General features: G+C 36.0%; 1 protein-coding gene across 1 annotated transcript; it reads left to right on the top strand.

The window, feature by feature from the left end:
- The first annotated feature begins 280 nt into the window (after positions 1 to 280).
- Positions 281 to 25630, top strand: LOC102804411 (uncharacterized). The gene is made up of 15 exons (XM_085504001.1): positions 281 to 368; positions 1918 to 2539; positions 3019 to 3656; positions 4092 to 4733; positions 5189 to 5821; positions 6272 to 6904; positions 7355 to 7987; positions 8413 to 9044; positions 12791 to 12795; positions 13243 to 13884; positions 14326 to 14963; positions 15390 to 16046; positions 16482 to 17123; positions 21259 to 21912; positions 24866 to 25630. Exons 1-15 carry the CDS (start codon positions 281 to 283, stop codon positions 24880 to 24882), a joined length of 7776 nt encoding a protein of 2591 aa, XP_085360127.1. The 3' UTR covers positions 24883 to 25630.
- The last annotated feature ends 346 nt before the right edge of the window (positions 25631 to 25976 follow it).

Below are 25976 nucleotides of genomic sequence, written 5' to 3'. Positions count from 1 at the left end.
GTAGTGTATCTGACTCAACACACCATATCCAACCATTCAACGCACAATTTCATTGTGTAGGTTCAATTCATGGATTTTTCTAACACACCTTCCCACAATATACAAAACCCGTATTTGAATAAGTTCAAAAGATTATTGGCTTAGGGAATTGTAATTGTAATCTTAGTACATGGAACTGAAAATTAGCCCAAATGCGTGTTCTACCTCCTCTATTATGTGCAGTAGTTTTATGTTAAATAAGAGCAATGACATCTATGTGTCTATTTAATTCAATGCTAAGATGAAGCAACATCTCAGTGGAGTTCATCATATAACATGGTGTGCCAACATACAGTACGAAGTGCAGAACTCAAATTTGAATGGTGCAAGTGGGTCGCCATAAAACGTTCATGATTTTTGTTTTTATAAATTGCAATAATATTTATACCATTATGAGTAGTGAGAGGTAATATATATATATTATTGCATTGCTTGAGTTACTACTGGACAAGTGACACCTGTTTGGATTTGTAGTGTAATTTGCGGGCATCAATTAGTTTAGAGTTTTGTTTGTTTATATGCAGGTAAAAAAGCTCATATTTTTTAACTGATAGACACATTAGTGTTGATACACATAAACGATTGTCAAACGATCAGAGTTGAAATTCGTGAAATATCCAAAATCGATGATGACAAAATTAAAACTCTTTTGTCCTAAAAGTATGTTGTTACACATGCTGTAATTGGTTGGGACTCAGTCAGACGCCATTGAATAACAATGAATATTAAATAGTATATTACCCACTAAATGTGTTACATGGTATATAACATAGATGATGTCACCGAAACTACTATGTATAACAAATTGTCGTTTACTGCACTGCCACTGTCCTGGCCACTTTGGTAAAAATCTTTGAAAGACCTTGAGCCATCCGAAGTAGACACCAATCGGACAAGAATGGTTATTAAGTGTGATGTTTAGGATGTTTTTTCACAGGAATAAAATATGGCAAAGCGGCTACTGGGGACTTAGTATGCATATGTACTCAGTAGCCTAGTGCGGGCATGTGCACATTTTCTCGGCACTCATTGCACAGTGTATTGGGTTAACAGCAATTCCAAATATTAATATCTGAACACAGGGACAACGTGACAGCGCATACTACATCTTGCACCGTCCACTATACGCCATACAATATTATAATTATGACCACAATTTCTTTGGCTGACAACAAATCATGATACTGCTCACCACAAACATGTGTCAACTTCACTGAAAATATCATTTGCAAATCACGTCTTCTTTCACCTAGTTCACATATATAAACATTTGGTGCGGACAAATTATAAAACTAACTCAAACGCATGTTAAACAAGTATTTATATCTTTCAATGTATAACACTGTGAGTTGTTTACTATGAAGTCCAAACATGGTAAAACAGCTATCTACAGAATCGTGGGCATACGTGGTTTACATTTTTTTTATATGAAGACAATTTTGAAGTATTTGTCTACACACTGATGACATTTTAAAGCATCAAAATATGAATGCATTTTCTTGGTCAGACAACATTTAGACAACAATTTAAACAAATTAGGTCGAACTTCTCTGACCAACTGCGAAACCATTCAGTCAGTTCATAATGAACAGTCTCGTGAAGAATGTAAATTATACGTATGTAATGGCATCGCTACATAAAACCAAATACAGTTTTAGTATTTATGAAATGTTACGAGTAACAACTATTTCCAGTTGTTTGCAAAATTCCAGTCAGTTTGAGAATATGTTACTACGATCCACGTCTGGTGATGCACACACAGTAATCTCAAGTGTTGGCCAAGCAACGTCTATATATGGGAGACGAAAAATGAAACAAACCTGAATTTTATATATCACAAATTAAACTACCTCAGATGTTACTGCATTCACTTTACAGGTGGAAAAATTCCATCCAGCTCAGATACTTCATCTGATGAAACACAGCATGGCTTCTATGGTATTGGAACTGGTAATAACTTATGGAGTCGTAAGGATATCAGTGCTCCATGGGAGGGACCAATAGCAGATAGTTGTTGTATAACATCCATGACAACTTTTCCTGATGGTACAATTGTTGGTATTGGAACAGATCAGCAACTCTGGACTAGACCTGGTAAAGATGGTAAATGGAGTGGACCCATTGCAAACAGCTGTTGTGTAACTGATATTACATACCTAAATGATGGTTCGCTGATTGGGATTGGCACTGGAAATAATTTATGGACTCGACCTGGTATTGAAGGTAAATGGTCTGGACCAGTTGCAAATAGCTGCTGTGTTAAATCCATTTCTCAGTTGACATCAGGTGAAATTCTTGGAGTTGGTATGAGTGGAAAACTATGGACACGACCAGGCGTTGAAGGCAGCTGGACAAAGGTGGATGATGATGGTGTTGTTTCAGACATAACAGTGACAAGTGAAGGAAATGTAGTCGGTATTGGCGGGACATGTGGTCTGTGGGAGAGAAAAGAACTTCACAGTACTTGGGGAAGTGAAATTGACAACAGCAGATGCGTGAAGTCAGTATCAGTTGTTCGAACTTCTGATAGCACAGGTATGTAACACATGAAATGATATTTTGTTGATTCACACATGCTTTGTGCTATAGTGTATAGTAAGGCAAAATTGATAAATATGCATTGTTAATTTAGTTGAAACCCAAGTTAAACGGTCAGTTGATTTTATCCACATGCTCTTTTTAACTGGATTGGTAATTGTTCCAACTATTTTTTGAATAATTAATTATCCTGTAATATCACAAGGCACATTTAACATACGAAATTGTGGCATATGTGAATATATACATGAATACTTTAATGTTGCAAACAATTAAACAATGAGAGAATAATTGAACACAGAGTGCTACACAATACTGCCATAAAAACATTTTCTGTTACTTTTCAGAACGCCCATTTCATTTAATATCTAATTCAATTTGCCAAACATTCGTTTTAATACAATATTGTATTATACTTGCAGGTGGAAAATTTCCATCCAGCTCAGTTACTGCATCTGATGAAAAACAACATGGCTTCTATGGTGTTGGAACTGGTAATAGCTTATGGAGTCGCAAGGATATCAGTGCTTTATGGGAGGGACCAATAGCAGATAGTTGCTGTATAACATCCATGACAACTTTTCCTGATGGTACAATTGTTGGTATTGGAACAGATCAGCAACTCTGGACTAGACCTGGTAAAGATGGTAAATGGAGTGGACCCATTGCAAACAGCTGTTGTGTAACTGATATTACATACCTAAATGATGGTTCGCTGATTGGGATTGGCACTGGAAATAATTTATGGACTCGACCTGGTATTGAAGGTAAATGGTCTGGACCAGTTGCAAATAGCTGCTGTGTTAAATCCATTTCTCAGTTGACATCAGGTGAAATTCTTGGAGTTGGTATGAGTGGAAAACTATGGACACGACCAGGCGTTGAAGGCAGCTGGACAAAGGTGGATGATGATGGTGTTGTTTCAGACATAACAGTGACAAGTGAAGGAAATGTAGTCGGTATTGGCGGGACATGTGGTCTGTGGGAGAGAAAAGAACTTCACAGTACTTGGGGAAGTGAAGTTGCCAACAGTAGATGCGTGAAGTCAGTATCAGTTGTTCGGACTTCTGATAGCACAGGTATGTAACACATGAAATGATATTTTGTTGATTCATACATGCTTTGTGCTATAGTGTATAGTAAGGCAAAATTGATAAATATGCATTGTTGATTTAGTTGAACCTTAAGTAAAATGATTAGTTAATTTTATTCACATATTCACTTTAACTGGATTGGTAATCATGCCAACTATTTTTTGAATAATTAATTATCTTGTAATATCACAAGGCACATTTAACATAAGAAATTATGGCATATGTGACTGTATACATGAATACTTTAATGTTGCAAACAATTAAACAACGAATTAATAATGGAATGCAGTGTACTACACAATACTGCCATAAAAACATGTTCTGCTACTTTGCAGTACGCCCATTTCATTTAATAACCAATTCAATTTTCCAGAACCTTCGTTTTAATACAATATTGTGTTATACTAGCAGGTGGAAAAGTTCCATCCAGCTCTGATACTGCATCTGATGAAAAACAACATGGCTTCTATGGTGTTGGAACTGGTAATAACTTATGGAGTCGCAAGGATATCAGTGCTTTATGGGAGGGACCAATAGCAGATAGTTGCTGTATAACATCCATGACAACTTTTCCTGATGGTACAATTGTTGGTATTGGAACAGATCAGCAACTCTGGACTAGACCTGGTAAAGATGGTAAATGGAGTGGACCCATTGCAAACAGCTGTTGTGTAACAGATATTACATACCTAAATGATGGTTCGCTGATTGGGATTGGCACTGGAAATAATTTATGGACTCGACCTGGTATTGAAGGTAAATGGTCTGGACCAGTTGCAAATAGCTGCTGTGTTAAATCCATTTCTCAGTTGACATCAGGTGAAATTCTTGGAGTTGGTATGAGTGGAAAACTATGGACACGACCAGGCGTTGAAGGCAGCTGGACAAAGGTGGATGATGACGGTGTTGTTTCAGACATAACAGTGACAAGTGAAGGAAATGTAGTCGGTATTGGCGGGACATGTGGTCTGTGGGAGAGAAAAGAACTTCACAGTACTTGGGGAAGTGAAATTTCCAACAGTAGATGCGTGAAGTCAGTATCAGTTGTTCGAACTTCTGATAGCACAGGTATGTAACACATGAAATGATATTTTGTTGATTCACACATGCTTTGTGCTATAGTGTATAGTAAGGCAAAGTTGATAAATATGCATTGTTAATTTAGTTGAAACCCAAGTTAAACGGTCAGTTGATTTTATCCACATGCCCTTTTTAACTGGATTGGTAATTGTTCCAACTATTTTTTGAATAATTAATTATCCTGTAATATCACAAGGCATATTTAACATACGAAATTGTGGCATATGTGAATGTATACATGAATACTTTAATGTTGCAAACAATTAAACAATGAGAGAATAATTGAACACAGAGTGCTACACAATACTGCCATAAAAACATTTTCTGTTACTTTTCAGAACGCCCATTTCAATTAATATCTAATTTAATTTGCCAAACATTCGTTTTAATACAATATTGTATTATACTTGCAGGTGGAAAATTTCCATCCAGCTCAGTTACTGTATCTGATGAAAAACAACATGGCTTCTATGGTGTTGGAACTGGTAATAACTTATGGAGTCGCAAGGATATCAGTGCTTCATGGGAGGGACCAATAGCAGATAGTTGCTGTATAACATCCATGACAACTTTTCCTGATGGTACAATTGTTGGTATTGGAACAGATCAGCAACTCTGGACTAGACCTGGTAAAGATGGTAAATGGAGTGGACCCATTGCAAACAGCTGTTGTGTAACTGATATTACATACCTAAATGATGGTTCGCTGATTGGGATTGGCACTGGAAATAATTTATGGACTCGACCTGGTATTGAAGGTAAATGGTCTGGACCAGTTGCAAATAGCTGTTGTGTTAAATCCATTTCTCAGTTGACATCAGGTGAAATTCTTGGAGTTGGTATGAGTGGAAAACTATGGACACGACCAGGCGTTGAAGGCAGCTGGACAAAGGTGGATGATGATGGTGTTGTTTCAGACATAACAGTGACAAGTGAAGGAAATGTAGTCGGTATTGGCGGGACATGTGGTCTGTGGGAGAGAAAAGAACTTCACAGTACTTGGGGAAGTGAAATTTCCAACAGTAGATGCGTGAAGTCAGTATCAGTTGTTCGAACTTCTGATAGCACAGGTATGTAACACATGAAATGATATTTTGTTGATTCACACATGCTTTGTGCTATAGTGTATAGTAAGGCAAAGTTGATAATTATGCATTGTTGATTTAGTTGAACCTTAAGTAAAATGATTAGTTAATTTTATTCACATATTCACTTTTACTTGATTGGTAATCATGCCAACTATTTTTTGAATAATTAATTATCTTGTAATATCACAAGGCACATTTAACATAAGAAAGTGTGGCTCATGTGAATGTATACATGAATACTTTAATGTTGCAAACAATTAAACAACGAATTAATAATGGAATGCAGTTTGCTACACAATACTGCCATAAAAACATTTTCTGCTACTTTGCAGTACGCCCATTTCATTTAATAACCAATTCAATTTTCCAGAACCTTTGTTTTAATACAATATTGTGTTATACTAGCAGGTGGAAAAGTTCCATCCAGCTCAGATACTGCATCTGATGAAAAACAACATGGCTTCTATGGTGTTGGAACTGGTAATAACTTATGGAGTCGCAAGGATATCAGTGCTTTATGGGAGGGACCAATAGCAGATAGTTGCTGTATAACATCCATGACAACTTTTCCTGATGGTACAATTGTTGGTATTGGAACAGATCAGCAACTCTGGACTAGACCTGGTAAAGATGGTAAATGGAGTGGACCCATTGCAAACAGCTGTTGTGTAACTGATATTACATACCTAAATGATGGTTCGCTGATTGGGATTGGCACTGGAAATAATTTATGGACTCGACCTGGTATTGAAGGTAAATGGTCTGGACCAGTTGCAAATAGCTGTTGTGTTAAATCCATTTCTCAGTTGACATCAGGTGAAATTCTTGGAGTTGGTATGAGTGGAAAACTATGGACACGACCAGGCGTTGAAGGCAGCTGGACAAAGGTGGATGATGATGGTGTTGTTTCAGACATAACAGTGACAAGTGAAGGAAATGTAGTCGGTATTGGCGGGACATGTGGTCTGTGGGAGAGAAAAGAACTTCACAGTACTTGGGGAAGTGAAATTTCCAACAGTAGATGCGTGAAGTCAGTATCAGTTGTTCGAACTTCTGATAGCACAGGTATGTAACACATGAAATGATATTTTGTTGATTCACACATGCTTTGTGCTATAGTGTATAGTAAGGCAAAATTGATAAATATGCATTGTTGATTTAGTTGAACCCTAAGTAAAATGATTAGTTAATTTTATTCACATATTCACTTTAACTGGATTGGTAATCATGCCAACTATTTTTTGAATAATTAATTATCTTGTAATATCACAAGGCACATTTAACATAAGAAAGTGTGGCTCATGTGAATGTATACATGAATACTTTAATGTTGCAAACAATTAAACAACGAATTAATAATGGAATGCAGTTTGCTACACAATACTGCCATAAAAACATTTTCTGCTACTTTGCAGTACGCTCATTTCATTTAATAACCAATTCAATTTTCCAGAACCTTTGTTTTAATACAATATTGTGTTATACTAGCAGGTGGAAAAGTTCCATCCAGCTCAGATACTGCATCTGATGAAAAACAACATGGCTTCTATGGTGTTGGAACTGGTAATAACTTATGGAGTCGCAAGGATATCAGTGCTTTCTGGGAGGGACCAATAGCAGATAGTTGCTGTATAACATCCATGACAACTTTTCCTGATGGTACAATTGTTGGTATTGGAACAGATCAGCAACTCTGGACTAGACCTGGTAAAGATGGTAAATGGAGTGGACCCATTGCAAACAGCTGTTGTGTAACAGATATTACATACCTAAATGATGGTTCGCTGATTGGGATTGGCACTGGAAATAATTTATGGACTCGACCTGGTATTGAAGGTAAATGGTCTGGACCAGTTGCAAATAGCTGCTGTGTTAAATCCATTTCTCAGTTGACATCAGGTGAAATTCTTGGAGTTGGTATGAGTGGAAAACTATGGACACGACCAGGCGTTGAAGGCAGCTGGACAAAGGTGGATGATGATGGTGTTGTTTCAGACATAACAGTGACAAGTGAAGGAAATGTAGTCGGTATTGGCGGGACATGTGGTCTGTGGGAGAGAAAAGAACTTCACAGTACTTGGGGAAGTGAAATTTCCAACAGTAGATGCGTGAAGTCAGTATCAGTTGTTCGAACTTCTGATAGCACAGGTATGTAACACATGAAATGATATTTTGTTGATTCACACATGCTTTGTGCTATAGTGTATAGTAAGGCAAAGTTGATAAATATGCATTGTTAATTTAGTTGAAACCCAAGTTAAACGGTCAGTTGATTTTATCCACATGCCCTTTTTAACTGGATTGGTAATTGTTCCAACTATTTTTTGAATAATTAATTATCCTGTAATATCACAAGGCATATTTAACATACGAAATTGTGGCATATGTGAATGTATACATGAATACTTTAATGTTGCAAACAATTAAACAATGAGAGAATAATTGAACACAGAGTGCTACACAATACTGCCATAAAAACATTTTCTGTTACTTTTCAGAACGCCCATTTCAATTAATATCTAATTCCATTTGCCAAACATTCGTTTTAATACAATATTGTATTATACTTGCAGGTGGAAAATTTCCATCCAGCTCAGTTACTGTATCTGATGAAAAACAACATGGCTTCTATGGTGTTGGAACTGGTAATAACTTATGGAGTCGCAAGGATATCAGTGCTTCATGGGAGGGACCAATAGCAGATAGTTGCTGTATAACATCCATGACAACTTTTCCTGATGGTACAATTGTTGGTATTGGAACAGATCAGCAACTCTGGACTAGACCTGGTAAAGATGGTAAATGGAGTGGACCCATTGCAAACAGCTGTTGTGTAACTGATATTACATACCTAAATGATGGTTCGCTGATTGGGATTGGCACTGGAAATAATTTATGGACTCGACCTGGTATTGAAGGTAAATGGTCTGGACCAGTTGCAAATAGCTGTTGTGTTAAATCCATTTCTCAGTTGACATCAGGTGAAATTCTTGGAGTTGGTATGAGTGGAAAACTATGGACACGACCAGGCGTTGAAGGCAGCTGGACAAAGGTGGATGATGATGGTGTTGTTTCAGACATAACAGTGACAAGTGAAGGAAATGTAGTCGGTATTGGTGGGACATGTGGTCTGTGGGAGAGAAAAGAACTTCACAGTACTTGGGGAAGTGAAATTGACAACAGTAGATGCGTGAAGTCAGTATCAGTTGTTCGAACTTCTGATAGCACAGGTATGTAACACATGAAATGATATTTTGTTGATTCACACATGCTTTGTGCTATAGTGTATAGTAAGGCAAAGTTGATAAATATGCATTGTTGATTTAGTTGAAACCCAAGTTAAACGGTCAGTTGATTTTATCCACATGCTCATTTTAACTGGATTGGTAATTGTTCCAACTATTTTTTGAATAATTATTTATCCTGTAATATCACAAGGCACATTTAACATACGAAATTGTGGCATATGTGAATGTATACATGAATACGTTAATGTTGCAAACAATTAAACAATGAGAGAATAATTGAACACAGAGTGCTACACAATACTGCCATAAAAACATTTTCTGTTACTTTTCAGAACACCCATTTCATTTAATATCTAATTCAATTTGCCAGAACATTCGTTTTAATACAATATTGTATTATACTTGCAGGTGGAAAAATTCCATCTAGATCAGATACTGCATCTGATGAAAAACAGCAGGATTTCTATGGTGTTGGAACTGGTAATATGTAATTTCATACACGAATACTTTAATGTCGCCTACACTTAAACGAAAGTTATTGATATAATAGTGTTCTACACGCAATTATTAACAAGATAGCAATTATTAGTCAATTATATCATACCATTACCCATATTTGCATGACATCATACATTCATCATTACATTCCATCATCTCTTAATCAATATGAAATTTTGACGTTTAATTTGATAATAAATGCAATTGTTTCGATACGGCTGTGTTTATGATGTTAAATGTAATGTCACAAGGCACAACGACGTTAGAGATTGTACCAAATATAAATGTATATATGAACACTTCAATGTTGCCGACAATTAAACACCAAGTGAATAATGTAACACATTGTTCTACACAATACAGTCATAAAAACATTTAATAACGAATTCAATTTTTGAGAACATTCTTTTTGATAAAATATTGGGTTATCTTTACAGGTGAAGAAATTCCATCCAGCTCAGATACTTCATCTGATGAAAAACAGCAAGGCTTCTATGGTGTTGGTAATATGTGGTTTCATACATGAACACATTGTTCTCCTCTATACAGTCATAAAACATTTTCTGCTATCCAGTAATGATATGAATGATCCTAATTAATCAACCTGAAAATGAGTAAAATAATTGATTCAAAAATTGCCACTGAAGGCCCTTGTTTTGCCTCCCCACTCAATGCCGTTCTATTCATTACAGTCATTGCGTCCATTGTACCCTTACCTATATAACCATCGTAGGAAACGGGATGCTTGTAGAAAATAGAACATTAGTTTTTGGTTTGTGTTGAGTCGTGTGGTTCTCTCACTCTCAACAAGATGCTCACGGTCATTTGCGAATAACGTAAGATCTTGCATCAGAAACATTCACCATTTTTCCATTTCCCTGTTATATATCAGATACATCAAAATCATCACATCGTATTGATGTTGGTAAAGACCGGCCTGGAGGTGACATGAATGATGGTAATTCAAATTTGGTAGATAGTGCGGAAGAATGCTATTGTGCATGTATTCAGACCAATGGTTGCCAGGCTTGGTCATTTCATACTGACAGTAATGGTTGTTGGTTAAAGAACTCTGTACCAGATCAAACAACGTTAGATACTGCTATATCTGGAGTCATTTCAGGTAAGATGGCAATTATTATTATATTATATCATACCATTGCCCATATTTACATTACAACATAGATATACCTTATCAGGCGATTTAATGTTTACGCATTACGTTCAATCGGTTGTGAATCAACAGAAAAATGCAACTATTCCGATACTGCAGTGTTTATGGTGTAAAAATAAAGGCACATTAAAAATACAAACGAACACAAACAAGACTTCTCATAAATCTTGTATCAACTTTCAGCCTTCGTTTGCTTTCAACTCAGTGTGTTGACTACGCATTTCAACATGCGTGTAATTAATGTGTATATGCCTATCAGTGCACATGTTTATGTTGCTGAGACATCAGATCGACGAGAATCTCACAAATGTGAGCACTTCCGAGTTAGGTACTTAAATTCAATGTCGACCAAACCACGAGCCACACACCAAATTTCAGACGAACGTGGTTCACGTTTCTGGCGATTTAAAAAAAATATTAGTTATGGCGCGAACATTTGTATGACATTATATAGTTTTGAAAACCAATCTAACGAATTGTGGGATATTTAACTCCAAAATTATCGCTGCCACCGTCATCTACATCTTTAATCTTACACACGAGGCAGTAGTGCATCTGACTCAACACACCATATCCAACCATTCAACGCACAATTTCATTGTGTAGGTTCAATTCATGGATTTTTCTAACACACCTTCCCACAATATACAAAACCCGTATTTGAAGAAGTTCAAAAGATTATTGGCTTAGGGAATTGTAATTGTAATCTTAGTACATGGAACTGAAAATTAGCCCAAATGCGTGTTCTACCTCCTCTATTATGTGCAGTAGTTTTATGTTAAATAAGAGCAATGACATCTATGTGTCTATTTAATTCAATGCTAAGATGAAGCAACATCTCAGTGGAGTTCATCATATAACATGGTGTGCCAACATACAGTACGAAGTGCAGAACTCAAATTTGAATGGTGCAAGTGGGTCGCCATAAAACGTTCATGATTTTTGTTTTTATAAATTGCAATAATATTTATACCATTATGAGTAGTGAGAGGTAATATATATATATTATTGCATTGCTTGAGTTACTACTGGACAAGTGACACCTGTTTGGATTTGTAGTGTAATTTGCGGGCATCAATTAGTTTAGAGTTTTGTTTGTTTATATGCAGGTAAAAAAGCTCATATTTTTTAACTGATAGACACATTAGTGTCGATACACATAAACGATTGTCAAACGATCAGAGTTGAAATTCGTGAAATATCCAAAATCGATGATGACAAAATTAAAACTCTTTTGTCCTAAAAGTATGTTGTTACACATGCTGTAATTGGTTGGGACTCAGTCAGACGCCATTGAATAAAAATGAATATTAAATAGTATATTACCCACTAAATGTGTTACATGGTATAAAACATAGATGATGTCACCGAAACTACTATGTATAACAAATTGTCGTTTACTGCACTGCCACTGTCCTGGCCACTTCGGTAAAAATCTTTGAAAGACCTTGAGCCATCCGAAGTAGACACCAATCGGACAAGAATGGTTATTAAGTGTGATGTTTAGGATGTTTTTTCACAAGAATAAAATATGGCAAAGCGGCTACTGGGGACTTAGTATGTATATGTACTCAGTAGCCTAGTGCGGGCATGTGCACATTTTCTCGGCACTCATTGCACAGTGTATTGGGTTAACATCAATTCCAAATATTAATATCTGAACACAGGGACAACGTGACAGCGCATACTACATCTTGCACCGTCCACTCTACGCCATACAATATTATAATTATGACCACAATTTCTTTGGCTGACAACAATTCATGATACTGCTCACCACAAACATGTGTCAACTTCACTGAAAATATCATTTGCAAATCACGTCTTCTTTCACCTAGTTCACATATATAAACATTTGGTGCGGACAAATTATAAAACTAACTCAAACGCATGTTAAACAAGTATTTATATCTTTCAATGTATAACACTGTGAGTTGTTTACTATGAAGTCCAAACATGGTAAAACAGCTATCTACAGAATCGTGGGCATACGTGGTTTACATTTTTTTTTATATGAAGACAATTTTGAAGTATTTGTCTACACACTGATGACATTTTAAAGCATCAAAATATGAATGCATTTTCTTGGTCAGACAACATTTAGACAACAATTTAAACAAATTAGGTCGAACTTCTCTGACCAACTGCGAAACCATTCAGTCAGTTCATAATGAACAGTCTCGTGAAGAATGTAAATTATACGTATGTAATGGCATCGCTACATAAAACCAAATACAGTTTTAGTATTTATGAAATGTTACGAGTAACAACTATTTCCAGTTGTTTGCAAAATTCCAGTCAGTTTGAGAATATGTTACTACGATCCACGTCTGGTGATGCACACTCAGTAATCTCAAGTGTTGGCCAAGCAACGTCTATATATGGGAGACGAAAAATGAAACAAACCTGAATTTTATATATCACAAATTAAACTACATCAGATGTTACTGCATTCACTTTACAGGTGGAAAAATTCCATCCAGCTCAGATACTTCATCTGATGAAACACAACATGGCTTCTATGGTATTGGAACTGGTAATAACTTATGGAGTCGTAAGGATATCAGTGCTCCATGGGAGGGACCAATAGCAGATAGTTGCTGTATAACATCCATGACAACTTTTCCTGATGGTACAATTGTTGGTATTGGAACAGATCAGCAACTCTGGACTAGACCTGGTAAAGATGGTAAATGGAGTGGACCCATTGCAAACAGCTGTTGTGTAACTGATATTACATACCTAAATGATGGTTCGCTGATTGGGATTGGCACTGGAAATAATTTATGGACTCGACCTGGTATTGAAGGTAAATGGTCTGGACCAGTTGCAAATAGCTGCTGTGTTAAATCCATTTCTCAGTTGACATCAGATGAAATTCTTGGAGTTGGTATGAGTGGAAAACTATGGACACGACCAGGCGTTGAAGGCAGCTGGACAAAGGTGGATGATGATGGTGTTGTTTCAGACATAACAGTGACAAGTGAAGGAAATGTAGTCGGTATTGGCGGGACATGTGGTCTGTGGGAGAGAAAAGAACTTCACAGTACTTGGGGAAGTGAAATTTCCAACAGTAGATGCGTGAAGTCAGTATCAGTTGTTCGAACTTCTGATAGCACAGGTATGTAACACATGAAATGATATTTTGTTGATTCATACATGCTTTGTGCTATAGTGTATAGTAAGGCAAAGTTGATAAATATGCATTGTTGATTTAGTTGAACTTTAAGTAAAATGATTAGTTAATTTTATTCACATATTCACTTTAACTGGATTGGTAATCATGCCAACTATTTTTTGAATAATTAATTATCTTGTAATATCACAAGGCACATTTAACATAAGAAATTATGGCATATGTGAATGTATACATGAATACTTTAATGTTGCAAACAATTAAACAACGAATTAATAATGGAATGCAGTTTGCTACACAATACTGCCATAAAAACATGTTCTGCTACTTTGCAGTACGCCCATTTCATTTAATAACCAATTCAATTTTCCAGAACCTTCGTTTTAATACAATATTGTGTTATACTAGCAGGTGGAAAAGTTCCATCCAGCTCTGATACTGCATCTGATGAAAAACAACATGGCTTCTATGGTGTTGGAACTGGTAATAACTTATGGAGTCGCAAGGATATCAGTGCTTTATGGGAGGGACCAATAGCAGATAGTTGCTGTATAACATCCATGACAACTTTTCCTGACGGTACAATTGTTGGTATTGGAACAGATCAGCAACTCTGGACTAGACCTGGTAAAGATGGTAAATGGAGTGGACCCATTGCAAACAGCTGTTGTGTAACTGATATTACATACCTAAATGATGGTTCGCTGATTGGGATTGGCACTGGAAATAATTTATGGACTCGACCTGGTATTGAAGGTAAATGGTCTGGACCAGTTGCAAATAGCTGCTGTGTTAAATCCATTTCTCAGTTGACATCAGATGAAATTCTTGGAGTTGGTATGAGTGGAAAACTATGGACACGACCAGGCGTTGAAGGCAGCTGGACAAAGGTGGATGATGATGGTGTTGTTTCAGACATAACAGTGACAAGTGAAGGAAATGTAGTCGGTATTGGCGGGACATGTGGTCTGTGGGAGAGAAAAGAACTTCACAGTACTTGGGGAAGTGAAATTTCCAACAGTAGATGCGTGAAGTCAGTATCAGTTGTTCGAACTTCTGATAGCACAGGTATGTAACACATGAAATGATATTTTGTTGATTCATACATGCTTTGTGCTATAGTGTATAGTAAGGCAAAGTTGATAAATATGCATTGTTGATTTAGTTGAACTTTAAGTAAAATGATTAGTTAATTTTATTCACATATTCACTTTAACTGGATTGGTAATCATGCCAACTATTTTTTGAATAATTAATTATCTTGTAATATCACAAGGCACATTTAACATAAGAAATTATGGCATATGTGAATGTATACATGAATACTTTAATGTTGCAAACAATTAAACAACGAATTAATAATGGAATGCAGTTTGCTACACAATACTGCCATAAAAACATGTTCTGCTACTTTGCAGTACGCCCATTTCATTTAATAACCAATTCAATTTTCCAGAACCTTCGTTTTAATACAATATTGTGTTATACTAGCAGGTGGAAAAGTTCCATCCAGCTCTGATACTGCATCTGATGAAAAACAACATGGCTTCTATGGTGTTGGAACTGGTAATAACTTATGGAGTCGCAAGGATATCAGTGCTTTATGGGAGGGACCAATAGCAGATAGTTGCTGTATAACATCCATGACAACTTTTCCTGACGGTACAATTGTTGGTATTGGAACAGATCAGCAACTCTGGACTAGACCTGGTAAAGATGGTAAATGGAGTGGACCCATTGCAAACAGCTGTTGTGTAACTGATATTACATACCTAAATGATGGTTCGCTGATTGGGATTGGCACTGGAAATAATTTATGGACTCGACCTGGTATTGAAGGTAAATGGTCTGGACCAGTTGCAAATAGCTGCTGTGTTAAATCCATTTCTCAGTTGACATCTGGTGAAATTCTTGGAGTTGGTATGAGTGGAAAACTATGGACACGACCAGGCGTTGAAGGCAGCTGGACAAAGGTGGATGATGATGGTGTTGTTTCAGACATAACAGTGACAAGTGAAGGAAATGTAGTCGGTATTGGCGGGACATGTGGTCTGTGGGAGAGAAAAGAACTTCACAGTACTTGGGGAAGTGAAATTTCCAACAGTAGATGCGTGAAGTCAGTATCAGTTGTTCGAACTTCTGATAGCACAGGTATGTAACACATGAATCGATATTTTGTTGATTCATACATGCTTTGTGCTATAGTGTATAGTAAGGCAAAATTGATAAATATGCATTGTTGATTTAGTTGAACCTTAAGTAAAATGATTAGTTAATTTTATTCACATATTCACTTTAACTGGATTGGTAATCATGCCAACTATTTTTTGAATAATTAATTATCTTGTAATATCACAAGGCACATTTAACATAAGAAATTGTGGCATATGTGAATGTATACATGAATACTTTAATGTTGCAAACAATTAAACAACGAATTAATAATGGAATGCAGTGTGCTACACAATACTGCCATAAAAACATGTTCTGCTACTTTGCAGTACGTCCATTTCATTTAATAACCAATTCAATTTTCCAGAACCTTCGTTTTAATACAATATTGTGTTATACTAGCAGGTGGAAAAGTTCCATCCAGCTCAGATACTGCATCTGATGAAAAACAACATGGCTTCTATGGTGTTGGAACTGGTAATAGCTTATGGAGTCGCAAGGATATCAGTGCTTTATGGGAGGGACCAATAGCAGATAGTTGCTGTATAACATCCATGACAACTTTTCCTGATGGTACAATTGTTGGTATTGGAACAGATCAGCAACTCTGGACTAGACCTGGTAAAGATGGTAAATGGAGTGGACCCATTGCAAACAGCTGTTGTGTAACTGATATTACATACCTAAATGATGGTTCGCTGATTGGGATTGGCACTGGAAATAATTTATGGACTCGACCTGGTATTGAAGGTAAATGGTCTGGACCAGTTGCAAATAGCTGCTGTGTTAAATCCATTTCTCAGTTGACATCAGGTGAAATTCTTGGAGTTGGTATGAGTGGAAAACTATGGACACGACCAGGCGTTGAAGGCAGCTGGACAAAGGTGGATGATGATGGTGTTGTTTCAGACATAACAGTGACAAGTGAAGGAAATGTAGTCGGTATTGGCGGGACATGTGGTCTGTGGGAGAGAAAAGAACTTCACAGTACTTGGGGAAGTGAAATTGACAACAGCAGATGCGTGAAGTCAGTATCAGTTGTTCGGACTTCTGATAGCACAGGTATGTAACACATGAATCGATATTTTGTTGATTCATACATGCTTTGTGGTATAGTGTATAGTAAGGCAAAGTTGATAAATATGCATTGTTAATTTAGTTGAAACCCAAGTTAAACGGTCAGGTGATTTTATCCACATGCTCATTTTAACTGGATTGGTAATTGTTCCAACTATTCTTTGAATAATTAATTATCTTGTAATATCACAAGGCATATTTAACATACGAAATTGTGGCATATGTGAATGTATACATGAATACTTTAATGTTGCAAACAATTAAACAATGAGAGAATAATTGAACACAGAGTGCTACACATTACTGCCATAAAAACATTTTCTGTTACTTTTCAGAACGCCCATTTCATTTAATATCTAATTCAATTTGCCAAACATTCGTTTTAATACAATATTGTATTATACTTGCAGGTGGAAAATTTCCATCCAGCTCAGTTACTGTATCTGATGAAAAACAACATGGCTTCTATGGTGTTGGAACTGGTAATATGTAATTTCATACGCGAATACTTTAATGTCGCCTACACTTAAACGAAAGTTATTAATATAATAGTGTTCTACACGCAATTATTAACAAGATAACAATTATTAGTCAATTATATCATACCATTACCCATATTTGCATTACATCATACATTCATCATTACATTACATCATCTCTTAATCAATATGAAATTTTGACGTTTAATTTGATAATAAATGCAATTGTTTCAATACGGCTGTGTTTATGATGTTAAATGTAATGTCACAAGGCACAACGACGTTAGAGATTGTACCAAATATAAATGTATATATGAACACTTCAATGTTGCCGAAAATTAAACACCAAGTGAATAATGTAACACATTGTTCTACACAATACAGTCATAAAAACATTTAATAACGAATTCAATTTTTGAGAACATTCTTTTTGATAAAATATTGGGTTATCTTTACAGGTGAAGAAATTCCATCCAGCTCAGATACTTCATCTGATGAAAAACAGCAAGGCTTCTATGGTGTTGGAACTGGTAATATGTGGTTTCATACATGAACACATTGTTCTCCTCTATACAGTCATAAAACATTTTCTGCTATCCAGTGATGATATGAATGATCCTAATTAATCAACCTGAAAATGAGTAAAATAATTGATTCAAAAATTGCCACTGAAGGCCCTTGTTTTGCCTCCCCACTCAATGCCGTTCTATTCATTACAGTCATTGCGTCCATTGTACCCTTACCTATATAACCATCGTAGGAAACGGGATGCTTGTAGAAAATAGAACATTAGTTTTTGGTTTGTGTTGAGTCGTGTGGTTCTCTCACTCTCAACAAGATGCTCACGGTCATTTGCGAATAACGTAAGATCTTGCATCAGAAACATTCACCATTTTTCCATTTCCCTGTTATATATCAGATACATCAAAATCATCACATCGTATTGATGTTGGTAAAGACCGGCCTGGAGGTGACATGAATGATGGTAATTCAAATTTGGTAGATAGTGCGGAAGAATGCTATTGTGCATGTATTCAGACCAATGGTTGCCAGGCTTGGTCATTTCGTACTGACAGTAATGGTTGTTGGTTAAAGAACTCTGTACCAGATCAAACAACGTTAGATACTGCTATATCTGGAGTCATTTCAGGTAAGATGGCAATTATTATTATATTATATCATACCATTGCCCATATTTACATTACAACATAGATATACATTATCAGGCGATGTAATGTTTACGCATTACGTTCAATCGGCTCTGAATCAACAGAAAAATGCAACTATTCCGATACTGCAGTGTTTATGGTGTAAAAATAAAGGCACATTAAAAATACAAACGAACACAAACAAGACTTCTCATAAATCTTGTATCAACTTTCAGCCTTCGTTTGCTTTCAACTCAGTGTGTTGACTGCGCATTTCAACATGCGTGTGATTAATGTGTATATGCCTATCAGTGCACATGTTTATGTTGCTGAGACATCAGATCGACGAGAATCTCAAAAATGTGAGCACTTCCGAGTTAGGTACTTAAATTCAATGTCGACCAAACCACGAGCCACACACCAAATTTCAGACGAACGTGGTTCACGTTTCTGGCGATTTAAAAAAATATTAGTTATGGCGCGAACATTTGTATGACATTATATAGTTTTGAAAACCAATCTAACGAATTGTGGGATATTTAACTCCAAAATTATCGCTGCCACCGTCATCTGCATCTTTAATCTTACACACGAGGCAGTAGTGTATCTGACTCAACACACCATATCCAACCATTCAACGCACAATTTCATTGTGTAGGTTCAATTCATGGATTTTTCTAACACACCTTCCCACAATATACAAAACCCGTATTTGAAGAAGTTCAAAAGATTATTGGCTTAGGGAATTGTAATTGTAATCTTAGTACATGGAACTGAAAATTAGCCCAAATGCGTGTTCTACCTCCTCTATTATGTGCAGTAGTTTTATGTTAAATAAGAGCAATGACATCTATGTGTCTATTTAATTCAATGCTAAGATGAAGCAACCTCTCAGGGGAGTTCATCATATAACATGGTGTGCCAACATACAGTACGAAGTGCAGAACTCAAATTTGAATGGTGCAAGTGGGTCGCCATAAAACGTTCATGTTTTTTGTTTTTATAAATTGCAATAATATTTATACCATTATGAGTAGTGAGAGGTAATATATATATATTATTGCATTGCTTGAGTTACTACTGGACAAGTGACACCTGTTTGGATTTGTAGTGTAATTTGCGGGCATCAATTAGTTTAGAGTTTTGTTTGTTTATATGCAGGTAAAAAAGCTCATATTTTTTAACTGATAGACACATTAGTGTTGATACACATAAACGATTGTCAAACGATCAGAGTTGAAATTCGTGAAAAATCCAAAATCGATGATGACAAAATTAAAACTCTTTTGTCCTAAAAGTATGTTGTTACACATGCTGTAATTGGTTGGGACTCAGTCAGACGCCATTGAATAAAAATGAATATTAAATAGTATATTACCCACTAAATGTGTTACATGATATAAAACATAGATGATGTCACCGAAACTACTATGTATAACAAATTGTCGTTTACTGCACTGCCACTGTCCTGGCCACTTTGGTAAAAATCTTTGAAAGACCTTGAGCCATCCGAAGTAGACACCAATCGGACAAGAATGGCTATTAAGTGTGATGTTTAGGATGTTTTTTCACAGGAATAAAATATGGCAAAGCGGCTACTGGGGACTTAGTATGCATATGTACTCAGTAGCCTAGTGCGGGCATGTGCACATTTTCTCGGCACTCATTGCACAGTGTATTGGGTTAACATCAAGTCCAAATATTAATATCTGAACACAGGGACAACGTGACAGCGCATACTACATCTTGCACCGTCCACTCTACGCCATACAATATTATAATTATGACCACAATTTCTTTGGCTGACAACAAATCATGATACTGCTCACCACAAACATGTGTCAACTTCACTGAAAATATCATTTGCAAATCACGTCTCCTTTCACCTAGTTCACATATATAAACAACTCAAACGCATGTTAAACAAGTATTTGTATGTTTCAATGTATAACACTGTGAGTTGTTTACTATGAAGTCCAAACATGGTAAAACAGCTATCGTGGACACACGTGGTTTACATTTTTTTATATAAAGACAATCTTGTTGAAATATTTGTCTACACACTGATGACATTTAAAGCATCAAAATATGAATGCATTTTCTTGGTCAGACAACAATTAGATAAATATTTAAACAAATTAGGTCGAGCTTCTCTGACCAACTGCAAAACCATACAGTCAGTTCATATTGAACAGTCTCGTGAAGAATGTAAATTATACGCATGTAGTGGCATCGCTACATAAAACCAATTACAGTTTTAGTATTTATGAAATTTTATGAGTAACAACTATTTCCAGTTGTTTGCAAAATTCCCGTCAGTTTGAGAATATGTTAATACGATCCACGTCTGGTGATGCACACACAGTAATCTCAAGTGTTGGCCAAGCAACGTCTATATATGGGAGACGAAAAATGAAACAAACCTGAATTTTATATATCACAAATGAAACTACCTCAGATGTTACTGCATTCACTTTACAGGTGGAGAAATTCCATCCAGCTCAGATACTTCATCTGATGAAACACAACATGGCTTCTATGGTATTGGAACTGGTAATAACTTATGGAGTCGTAAGGATATCAGTGCTTCATGGGAGGGACCAATAGCAGATAGTTGCTGTATAACATCCATGACAACTTTTCCTGATGGTACAATTGTTGGTATTGGAACAGATCAGCAACTCTGGACTAGACCTGGTAAAGATGGTAAATGGAGTGGACCCATTGCAAACAGCTGTTGTGTAACTGATATTACATACCTAAATGATGGTTCGCTACTTGGGATTGGCACTGGAAATAATTTATGGACTCGACCTGGTATTGATGGTAAATGGTCTGGACCAGTTGCAAATAGCTGCTGTGTTAAATCCATCTCTCAGTTGCCGTCAGGTGACATTCTTGGAGTTGGTATGAATGGGAAACTATGGACACGACCAGGCGTTGAAGGCAGCTGGACAAAGGTGGATAACTCTGGTAATGTTTCTGGTATAACAGTGACAAGTGAAGGAAATGTAATTGGCATTGGTTCGACGTGTGGTATGTGGGAGAGAAAAGAATTCGACAGTGGTTGTTGGGGAAATGAAATCGCTAACAGCAGATGCGTAAAATCAGTGTCAGTTGTTCGCACTGCTTATAGCACAGGTATGTAGTTAAACTAACATCACCATCACTAGTTCTTAATACAAAGGTCACATAGAAATATTTAAAAGTACAAGAACACAAAACGTGCAACAATTGATAAAACAATGCCCGGTAACAACCCAAAACAAAACAACTGTATAGTCAAATCAGGAAGAGAATTGTATAATATATATTATATAATGTAATGCCATTTTTTTTCTTCAAAAAGTGAGCATATCCTGATCTGCATCTGCCACAGACTCTGTATACGTTAAAGTTTTGTTTATTTGGTGATTGCCCCCCCTAATATCCTTATAAATTGATTATATATTAAGAACAATTGACCAACTAATCCTAATCTCAGTAACCTAGTAGGCATGGAAACTCAGTGACCTAGTAAGCATGTTCGCTGAATAGTCTTGTGTCTGAACATGCACTCAGTAGCCCAGTAGGAATGGACACTCAATGGCCTAGTGTGTAAGCATGTACACTCAGTGGACAATTAGGCATTTGCACTCAGTAAAGTACTAGGGATGATCACTCATCAGCCTAGTAAGCATGTCTACTCAATAGCCATGTGTATGCATGTACACCCAGTAGCCCAGTCCGAATGGGCACTGATCGAGTAACCTAGTAATCAAACTATACAAGGTGTTGGCATGTTTATAAAACATTATTAAGTTAGTAATGTATGTAGACGACATAACATGTACGATCAAGCCCACTGCAATGATACCGCTTTTCATGCAGTTAAAAATTTTGAAAATGTTCAGAATTAAATCTAAATTAGGATAAAATTGAGGCATTTTTATTTGGGTATGGTCACAGACCAAAAGAGAAAGTAAATATTAAATGGTCGAATGGAATAATAATTTTAGGATTTGTTTACCTATGCATATAACATGTATATTAAAGAGAATTTTGAAAAGAAAATTAATAATTTAAAGTCACTATACACATTTTGGTCTAGGAGAAAACGTTCAATAAATGGAAAAATACAGATCCTTAAAGCATTTGGCATTTCCCAATTCATATATTTAGCATCAAATATTACAGTGCCAAAATCAATTACCAAAAAATCTATATTATTATTCACAAATTTATTTGGAATGAAAAGGATAAGATTAAAAGAAAGATCTATATTTTTCAGATATTGAAAGGGGTGAGTTAAATGTAATCGGGATGGACTCTTTTTTTTTAAATCACAGCAGACTTTGTGGGTTAAACGGTTTGTTTCTGAAAGTCAAGCCGGATGGAAGGATATATTAAAAGGACTATTGAACAAGTTTGGGCAATATGTTTTGGTGCAACTACGACGAATCCCAATTTGAAAATCAAATTCGACCCTTTTACTTTGATATTATCCGGAAATAGTCATCTTTGACATAATATACTCTAAAAACAACATCTGAAATTGATAATCAAATATTTATAGAACAATAAATTTGAAAATATTTGTTATCCTACAATCTATCTGAAAAGTTTGGCAAGAAAAAAAAAACTAAAAATGATAGATTGTATCGATTTCCATGGAAAATCTCACCACTAGCAATAATTGAAGGGGAAAAGTGATCACTATGTCAGAATACCATACCAAACTATACAAAGCCTAAGCTCTGCCATGCCTGATGACTGGTGAGAGAACATTCATGTTATCGACCATGAGTGGTCTGATTTTCAAAACAAAGTCAAATGGAATTCTAAGTACGTTGCAATTAATACACCGACATGCAAAAAAGGTGTATAAATCTTTGTGTGAAAACATTTTTGAATTCAACCGTTTCCAAAGACCTAAAACAATCATATGGGCTATAACAAAATGGTTGTAATTTAAATTTCAAACCACTTTTTAAGACAACAATCTCCACAGATATTAGAGCATTCCAATACAAAATTCTACATAAAGTTCTAACAACTAATATAAAACTGTATATATGGAAAATAATCAACCCCCCTCTATTCTTTCTGTGAACATAAAGATTTGTTGTAAAGGAACTGTGGAGACAGTTGCAACGCGACTGCTCACTTATATTGTTTATAATGTGAAAACTATTATTAGTCTATGTGAACCTGAAATTATATTACTAAATCATTTTATTTTACTATTCGAAAGAAACAAATGCAGCTGAAGGTTTCAAAAGGTTCATCAAAATAGGCATATAAAAGTAGGGCCAGGGAAAATAGAAATATTGAACTAAAACAAAAACATAGAGCTCATCCATAACCAGGAATCGGAACCAGTAAAACATTTTCTAGACATTGGATAAATGGAAATTATATGTTGTGCCAGATCAAATATGAATTTATTTATTTTTTCTTATTGTTCTTTCCCTTTCCTCTTCATATGCCACAATGTAATGGAATTGTTGTGTGTTGTACGTTTATGTCATCAAAACGATAAATATTATTAAAAAACATCAACAAATATTCTATTATAACGTTATTCTTTCACAGTGAATAGCCATTTTGGTCCTTCAGGCTTAAATTGGAAATAAGTACATTAAACGGGGGCTCTGGGATCCCCGCCCTAACCATGACAACCGTCCTTCCAGGGAAATGATGCGAGTGACACACCCCCCCCCCGTCTCAATATCACCCCTAATAGCCATGTGCACAGGTATGCGGTATCCAGGCAACTGTGAAAATTAATGTTGAATCTTTTGTGTTTTTCATTATGATCTTTTTTTCCTGCAATATTGTGTAAGCACTACCCTTAATTGAGAGCGGCGAACATTATCGTGTTACTGCTTCTTTCGAAAGCGGGTCGATCTTTGCGTGGCACGAACCTTCAATTTAAATTACTTGACGAACAAATCAATGATGATCGGTCTTATGTTGAAGTTGTGGGTTTATTGTAGCCTGGGTACAATGTATATGCCAGCGCAACGCTAACCATTTTGTATATACATTTATATACTATGTACTTTATTTTAAGATAATGTTTTAAGATAATGTTTTTTCATATTATTTTTAGTGCGGGCTGAAAAATAAATGACGACTGAGATTATAAAGTGAAGACGTTATTGGTTGTATTATTATGGCGTACTGGATGTACTGCATGCGGATTTGGCATTAACGGCGTTTCCTCGAAATATAAATTCTTTACCTCGGACTTTTTTGTCATATGCCTTGGCCTCGAAGTGAACAGCTCAACGGATGTTTTGAATGTTACAGCAACGCAAGCCGAGAACCTGGGAGCAATGGGTGCATTTTTTAAAGAAATTATATTCTAGACAAATTGGTTCAAATGAATGTAAAAATACCCAATTTACCATTTTACTAACTTGATGAAATGTGCTGACGGAAGCTTCCAAGCGAGCATGCTGCATATTTGAAGACGGCAATTTATAATCCTAAACGCATAACGTGTCCGACCAAAATATTTACCCCTAATTACACGTCTCTTCTTTCAAGGTTGCATTACCCGAGTTAGACTGAGTGCTCCCAACCATGGATTGTAAATTGGTGTAAACCTCTATGAATAGTTGGTTTAAGTTTCTATAATTAAATAGTGCAGATAAAGTATTCGTGGGCTACATTGTATGTTTGCTATTCTACACGTGGTATTTAAGGTTTAATGGCGAACATCTACGCATCCCGGGTGGGCTTCTAATTGTATTACCTTTTGTTCTCTTCAGTTATAATTATGATGTATTTTAACAACTTTTCTTGCTTTATACCAATTCACGTTATTGCAATTTATGTTTACAGCACATTAAACATTATATTTCATTCGTTACGTGTTGTTGTGTATGATGTGTGTTATTTCTCAATTCAACGCCTGATATGTGATACTAGAGTGGGCCATATTACATAAGAGTGGTGTAGTAGTCTAAAAGGAAGGGAGGGTTCAGAAATGATATACACATACGGTAACTGGGAAAATATAGAAAGCTATATTCAGAGTATATAGTATGTCCAGACTGCATACCAATATAACGTGGTTATATAGTGTGGTTACCTCGCGCCAAGGTTGTGGGTTAAAATCGTTGGTCGACTGCAACCAATATATCAGTCCTATGAACATTTTTTGCTTTATATGAAACGTGACCCGAGAAAAAAAGGGACAATACAGAAACCGTCAA

This window comes from Saccoglossus kowalevskii, chromosome 9 (genome assembly GCF_978046115.1).
Source record: "Saccoglossus kowalevskii chromosome 9, keSacKowa6.1, whole genome shotgun sequence".
Lineage (NCBI taxonomy): Eukaryota > Metazoa > Hemichordata > Enteropneusta > Harrimaniidae > Saccoglossus > Saccoglossus kowalevskii.
Note: the sequence above shows the minus strand (reverse complement) of the source record. Positions and strands in the feature narration are given on the sequence as shown.